Source organism: Vigna unguiculata, chromosome 6 (genome assembly GCF_037176805.1).
Source record: "Vigna unguiculata cultivar grain cowpea cultivar isolate G323 ecotype 2 chromosome 6, ASM3717680v1, whole genome shotgun sequence".
Classification (NCBI taxonomy): Eukaryota; Viridiplantae; Streptophyta; class Magnoliopsida; order Fabales; family Fabaceae; genus Vigna; species Vigna unguiculata.
The window spans coordinates 24,675,661-24,683,886 of NC_140797.1; the positions used below are offsets into that span (position 1 = coordinate 24,675,661).

The 8,226-nt window shown below is 33.7% G+C and overlaps 1 protein-coding gene across 1 annotated transcript; it reads left to right on the forward strand.

Annotated features, from left to right (window-relative positions):
- The first annotated feature begins 2,882 nt into the window (after positions 1-2,882).
- LOC114187285 (putative pentatricopeptide repeat-containing protein At1g69350, mitochondrial) lies at positions 2,883-5,745 on the forward strand. The gene has a single exon (XM_028075497.2). The coding sequence runs from the start codon at positions 3,079-3,081 to the stop codon at positions 5,530-5,532; it is 2,454 nt and encodes an 817-aa protein (XP_027931298.2). The 5' UTR covers positions 2,883-3,078; the 3' UTR covers positions 5,533-5,745.
- The last annotated feature ends 2,481 nt before the right edge of the window (positions 5,746-8,226 follow it).

Sequence of the window (8,226 nt, forward strand, 5' to 3'; positions counted from 1 at the left end):
AATCTGGTACTGCGAACCAGAATGTATAACATCACTCCCCATTTTGGAAACTTTGACTCCCCACTTTGTAACGCAATTGAAAATTTAAAGAACATTTAATTTCCTTCGAAAATTAAAATGATATTAAAATTGTTATTCTAAATTTTAATTGGTCATAATTAAAAATAAAATATTTAATTGGTTAACCAAATTAAGAAATTTCAGATGGTTTTTAAATCTGGTACTGCGAACCAGAATGTATAACATCACTCCCCATTTTGGAAACTTTGACTCCCCACTTTGTAACGCAATTGAAAATTTAAAGAACATTTAATTTCCTTCCAAAATTAAAATGATATTAAAACTGTTATTCTAAATTTTAATTGGTCATAATTAAAAATAAAATATTTAATTGGTTAACCAAATTAAGAAATTTCAGATGGTTTTTAAATCTGGTACTGCGAACCAGAATGTATAACACGACTCCCCATTTTGGAAACTTTGACTCCCCACTTTGTAACACAATTGAAAATTTAAAGAACATTTAATTTCCTTCCAAAATTAAAATGATATCAAAACTGTTATTCTAAATTTTAATTGGTCATAATTAAAAGTAAAATATTTAATTGGTTAACCAAATTAAGAAATTTCAGATGGTTTTTAAATCTGGTACTGCGAACCAGAATGTATAACATCACTCCCCATTTTGGAAACTTTGACTCCCCACTTTGTAACGCAATTGAAAATTTAAAGAACATTTAATTTCCTTCCAAAATTAAAATGATATTAAAACTGTTATTCTAAATTTTAATTGGTCGTAATTAAAAATAAAATATTTAATTGGTTAACCAAATTAAGAAATTTCAGATGGTTTTTAAATTTGGTACTGCGAACCAGAATGTATAACATCACTCCCCATTTTGGAAGCTTTTACTCCCCACTTTGTAATGCAATTGAATGACATAGTATCAAAGAATTACACAAACCAGATAAAATTCCAAAAACAACAAACAATAACAACAATATCAAACACCAAAGCCCATCCCCTGAAACATAAAAAATTCCTATTTCCTATATCCAACCATAACTCAGTAACATTCGGCCACCAAAAAATTAAAAAACCCCCAAATGTGCTGCTTTGAAAATTTTGGTGTTGTCCAAACGCACAACATTGTCACACACCACAAAATCAAGACTACAAAACCACACCAAAATGCAAACCACAATATACCAACGACTCTGTCAAACAATGTTGCAGCAAAATCCAAAATAAATGAAACGTTTTCCCCCAAAGATTAAACCTTTTCGATTGCTGAAGAAAAAAACACGAACCTTACACTAAAACAGTGTTGCGGAACGGCTTCCGGTAGGTTGGTTGTCGTTGCCGTCGACTCGCTTCCACTGGATTCGATCCCCTCCACTATCGTCGCTGTCGCAGGTGTGTCCTCTCACGGTGACCGCCTCCCGCCTCGCTTCTGTAACACTACAACTTCTCTGTATCGACTTGCTCCGATTATCGCACTCTCTCTCGGCGGTTTCACCGACTTCTTCACGCTGGCTTCACCTTTCCAGACACTTGATCACCCTTCTCCGCCTTTCCTTCGAGTTGCTCACCCTGTCGCCGCCTTTCCGCCGACTTTCTCACGTTATTTCCGCCTCTCCTCCGACTTCCAGAAAGTGTCTCCACTTCCTCCGACTCTCTCCCTCCCTGTCTCACGAACACCCTACCAATTTTGCATTTTCGGACACTTTCTCTCTCCACGTCTGCTTTACTTTTGGCAAAAAGAATTTGCTGCACATAACCTCCGCGCACGTGACCATGACTTCTGTTTGATTTAAAAAACTTAAAAATAAAATAAAAAAAGGGTGCCACATCAGCAATGTCAAAATTGAGTTCGAATTTTATGTTCAAATATCATTTTCGATTACATAATGGTATAAGTTAAAAAAATAAATTGCACATGAACAAACGTGCCAAGCTGGCACAACTTCATAACGAATAAGTCGTATCAAGCTGAAGTGACTTCACTACAAATGACCTTAAGTGTGTCAAATAATAACGATTTCTCTAATAAAACTATCTAAAATTGAAGTTGTCTCACAACTTGAAACGATTTCAGTTTTGGAATGAAATGAACTGAACTCGTGTCTTATGGGACCACTTCAGTTCTAAATTTAGGTTATGTCATTTATAATTGAAGTCGTCACAACATAGCACGACTTCAATTTATTTCATTCATAATTGAAGTCGTCACAAAATGACAATACTTCAATTCATTTCATTTTAGAACTTAGATTGTGCCAACATGACATGACTTTAGTTTTAGATCATTTTTTGTTGTTGTGAAAGTCGTCATAATTTGACACGACTTCAATCATCTGCAATAAAGTCACTTAAGTTTGACACAGTTTCTTTGTTACAAAGTCGTGCCAAGTTGGCACGAATTATCTGATTTTTTTTTAATTTGCACCATTATAGTAATTTCAAAATGAAAAACCAATTATTGAAGTTCTAGAATAGCAATTTAGTTTAGATAACTTGATAACTATACCTAACATAATAATAATAATATATATATATATATATATATATATATATATATATATATTTACAATTTCAAATGTAACTAATGCCATTTTTTTGAACTAATAGTATTAATTTTTTCTAAAATACCAAATTAATGTCATTTTTCTCAACAGATATATTAAATTCGTATTAATATTCAAGTTAAAAATGTCATTCAATAAAAGAAGTCAAACAAAAAAATATCTAAATAAATAAACTAAATTGGTAATTTAATATAAGATGAATGATATATCGTATTAGTAATTTTTTGTCTTTGTCTCTCTTTCCATTGTATGTTTTGCATTCCTTGTTTTTATATATATATATTTTTCTCTTCTATCTTTCTCTCGTTGGTCTCTATCAGGGTAATGTGAATCATCTTCGTTTAATTATAGGGATTTTTCTCAAACAAGAGAGCAAAGATTCTATGATGCAGAAGCTGATACAGATGACAGAGTGAGACATAACATTGTTGCATGTTCTTTGCCTTGTTGGTTGATCACTGAGACCAACATCAAAAGTAACATTGTTCCATGATATTCCATTCTCATGTTCCTCTTCAATTCAAACACAAACTCAAACTCCCCTCATTAACAACACTCACCAAAACCACCCGTTTTTCTTCACTCGTTTCCACTTCTCTTCAAAGTTTCAACCACACAAACCTTCTCCAACTCTGCACCCTTTGCCACACCCTTTCCCAAATCAAGCAAGTCCACGCCTTTGCCGTCTTCCATGGCTTCCTTCCTCGCAGTGTCTCCCTATGTGCCTCTCTCATTCTCCGATATGCCTCCTTTGGGCACCCCACAGCCGCCCATATTCTCTTCCAACACAGTGTTGCGTATTCCCGTAGTGCTTTCTTGTGGAACACCATTATCCGTGCCAATTCCATTGCTGGTTTCTTTGATGGATATAGCAACTATAACGCCATGGTTCGTGCTGGTGTTAAGCCTGATGAGTGCACCTACCCTTTTGTGCTGAAGGTGTGTTCTGATTTTGTGGAGGTTCATAAGGGTAGGGAGGTTCATGGGGTTGTGTTTAAGCTTGGATTTGATGGGGATGTCTTTGTAGGGAATACCCTTTCCGCCTTTTACGGGAATTGTGGGCTTCTTGACGATGCAACGAAAGTGTTTGATGAAATGCCGGAAAGGGATAAGGTGTCGTGGAATACTGTTATTGGTTTGTGTTCTCTTTATGGGTTTTACAAGAAGGCGCTCAGGTTTTTTAAGGAGATGGCTGTGGCCGTGCCGCGGATTCAACCGGATTTGGTTACCGTTGTGAGTGTGTTGCCAGTGTGTGCGGAAACTGAGGATGAGGTGATGGCGACAAACGTGCACTGTTATGCAATGAAGGTTGGCTTGTTGAGTAATGTAAAGGTTGGAAATGCGTTGGTTGATGTATATGGGAAATGTGGGAATGAGAAGGCTTCCAGAAAAGTTTTTGATGAAATTGATGAGAGGAATGTGGTTTCCTGGAATGCGATCATTACTAGTTTTTCTTTTAGAGGGAAATATATAGATGCTTTCGATGTATTTAGGTTGATGATTGGTGCAGGTGTGACACCGAACTCTGTCACCATTTCTAGTATGCTACCTGTATTAGGAGAATTAGGACTTTTCAAGTTGGGAATGGAAGTTCATGGGTTTAGTTTAAGAATGAATATTGACTCTGACGTTTTTATTGCTAATGCGTTGATAGATATGTACGCAAAATCAGGATATTCAAGAATAGCATCTACTATATTCAATAAAATGGGAGGAAGAAACATTGTATCATGGAATGTTATGATTGCCAATTTTGCTCAGAACAAGCTTGAGTTTGAAGCTGTAGAATTAGTGAGGCAAATGCAAGATAAGGGAGAAATCCTCAACAATGTAACCTTCACAAATGTTCTTCCAGCTTGTGCAAGACTTGGTTTCCTGAATGTTGGAAAAGAAATTCATGCCAGGATTATTCGAGTTGGATCTTCCCTCGATTTGTTTGTCTCTAATGCTCTGACAGATATGTATTCAAAATGTGGATGCTTAAACCTTGCTCATAATGTCTTCAATATTTCGGTCAGGGATGAAGTTTCCTACAACATACTAATTATAGGCTATTCTCGAACAAATGAATGCTCAGAGTCTATAAGTTTATTTTCAGAAATGATACTCTTGGGCATGGCTCCTGATATTGTTTCTTTCATGGGTGTAATATCAGCTTGTGCAAATCTAGCTTCCGTAAGACAAGGTAAAGAGATCCACGGTTTGCTGGTGAGAAAGCTTTTTCACTCTCATCTTTTTGCGGCGAATTCACTCTTGGATTTGTATACCAGGTGTGGACGAATAGATCTGGCTACAAAGGTCTTTGACACTATACCCAACAAGGATGTGGCCTCTTGGAATACTATGATTTTGGGGTATGGTATGAGGGGTGAGTTGGGCACTGCAATGAACCTTTTTGAAGCAATGAAGGAAGATGGTGTGGAATATGATTCAGTTTCATTCATTGCTGTTTTGACTGTGTGTAGCCATGGAGGGCTGATTGAGAAGGGGAGAAAATACTTTAAGATGATGAGTGATCTTAATATTGAACCAATGCATACACACTATGCATGTATGGTTGATCTCCTAGGTAGGGCTGGTCTAATGCAAGAAGCTTTAGACCTTATCAGAGGCCTTTCTATTGTACCAGATACTAATATATGGGGTGCACTTCTTGGAGCATGTAGGATACATGGGAACATAGAATTAGGGCACTTGGCAGCTGAACATTTGTTTAAATTAAAGCCTCAGCACTGTGGATACTATATTCTCCTTTCAAATATGTATGCAGAAGCTGAAAGATGGGAGGAGGCAAACAAGGTTAGGGAGTTGATGAGGTCAAGGGGAGCTAAGAAAAATCCTGGTTGCAGTTGGGTTCAAATTGGAGATCAGGTGCATGCATTTCTTGTTGGTGAGAAAATTGATAGCTTGGATAATGACTTTTGGATATCAGATTGTTGTTAATTTTGTTTTGTAGAAGCTGTAGTAATATCTTGAGGATTATATGGTGAATCTAGGAAATTGTTGAAGTTGCAAGACAGTAATGTTGGAGGCATTTTCTGCTTGCATATTGGTCATTTTGTCCTTTATGGTTTAACCTCATGAATAATTTTAATGGAATTTTCTCTGCCAGTTTGTAAATGGGAGAGGAACAAATATCATATTGGCCTCCACAAATACGCATTTACTAAATGTTCTTCTGCTATTGTACTAGTAAAGCATCCTTGCGTAGGCATGGTGATACCGATAGTTACCTTGCACAATAAAAATAGATAATGTATGTGTGTATATACTTTTAATATGTTGATATTAATTTTAATCAATTTTTTTATTGAAAATATATAGAATGATATTATAATATAATACATTTTAGTAAAATGATTAGTGCGATAAATTTAGTTTGTAAACTTTGTTTTATAAGATCAAATTAAAATATTTAACTGCTGCAACAGATAAATTAATGTATTTTTAAACTAAGTGATTAATTGTTTAATTTGATGAGCGTATACCTAGATATTTTTATAATGTATGAAAATAGTCATTCCAATACAATGTGTTTGAGAAGAGGACTCTAAAAGTAGAATGAAAAAAAATGTAAGGATGTGTGTAGGATTTGGATTTCGAGATGGGAAATGAAAAACTAAAAATTTGATGATCGTTGTTATTTGACTTATATTAGAGTATTTGATTATTGTCCAAGTGAAATAAAAATTGATTTTAAATTAAAAGAATAGTGATTTTTAAAATTGATATTAAACTTTGTAAACGACTTTTAGTTAGAATTTTGAGATATTATGATATTGAAATATTGCATTTTAGTTTTTACATTAGAAATTGGTCATAGGTGTGATTAGGGATGTCAAAAAAATCCGTACTCACGGATATCTGCGAATAGAACCCACAACAGGTAAGAAATATATATTATAAAGGGATATCCACGGGTAGCGGGTACATGTATTTTTTATACCCACATGTTAACGGCGCGAGTACGGGTATTATAGTATCCGTACCAATGGATACCCGTATCCGCTATACTCTAATTTAAATTAAAAAAAACGTGATTAATACATTAACACATTGATTTTGAATGAATTATTTTTTATCAATTGGTTTCAAAATATCTTCATTTTTTATCAATTGTCGTTCAATGCTATTTAAGTGGGTTATTTGTACTTTCTATGAAATTTATGAATGTTATGCATTGTATTTTTATTTGAATTTATGGGTAAAATATGTTTTAAATATTAAATTTTTCTTTTGTAAATACCCGCGGGTACCCGTGGATATCCGTGGATATTAAAAAAATATGCGGGTACCCGCATAACGGATACCTGCACGAATATGAGTATGAGTACATGGCGGATATTTATCTAGTGAGTAGGGTACGGGAGAGATACTACCTGTACCCTACCCGCCCCGTTGACATCCCTAAGTGTGATTGAGATCACATAAATGTCACACTCATTAATATAAATATTTGTGCCTTTGCATTTGAGGTTAGCCCACTCGGGTGTGGCTTAGCCCATTGAATTAGAGGTTTACCTATATGGGGTGTGAGTGAGCCTATAGAGGCATGCTAGGTATGCTATTATAGAAATTGAATAAATAATGACTTTCTAAATTGACATTGAACTTTGTAAATGATATTTTGTTAGGATTTTTAGATTTTATGATGTTGGTATAATACATTATAGTTTTTACATTAGAGATTTGATTATAGAAGTGTGTTAAGATTACATAGGTGTAAGAGACTAACTAATTGATAACGCTGTCGTTGACACGATCAAATTAATACTACCTATCTATAACAAGTTCAGTATTGTTAAGAAAGTAGCCAATAAAATAGTAAGGGTAAAGTAACCCAAAGTCGTCTCCCAACGAACACGGAATTGATTATTAACAAATTAGTTCTTATAAAACTATACAAAAGAGTTAGTTAAATAAAATAATAAAAATATTGGAGGATTAAGATAAAAAAAGAAAGAAATAAAATTTAAAAGATAAAAAGAAATAAAAACAATAGTAAAGAAAATAGATTGATTCCATTGTTTTTTCAAAATAAATTCATTATCAGTTATCTAAAGATTATTGCTCAATTAATTATTGTTATAGATTTACAAATTAATCAATGTAAAGTCTCAATTAATTTGTTGGCGTTCTCACTTTTAACCAAAGTATAGTCTCAATTAAAAGTGAGAACTTTTAGATTATCCACAGTAAATTCAACCAAAGTACAGTCTCAATCAAATTTAATATGCCTAATCATGTCTATTCTTTTATCTCCTCACAAAATAAAAAGCTTAATTAATCAAAGTAAAGTCTCAATTAGTTGTAGTTAGAGTAAATACCTTTAACCAAAGTAAAGTCTCAATTATTGGTAAAAACTCATTTAATCATATGAAAGTTTTTAAATAAAATCAAAGTAAAGTCTCAATTAAATTTAAAAACCTTTGAACTCATATGATCAACATGCATATAGATTTAAAATCATTACTTTTTACGTGATTCAAAGATAAAAGACATAGATGAATGAAAACCTCAACAATAATAAAAAGAACAAAGAAATTATTTCATTCTAACCTCAGAATCCATAATGAAATTACAATGGAATCAACCCAAGAAGTTTAGCACTCCATGAAACACACAATAAAATAAAGA

Excerpts from the sequence above, each read along its gene's own strand:
- LOC114187285 (XM_028075497.2), top strand. The coding sequence starts at position 3,079 with ATGATATTCCATTCTCATGTTCCTCTTCAATTCAAACACAAACTCAAA.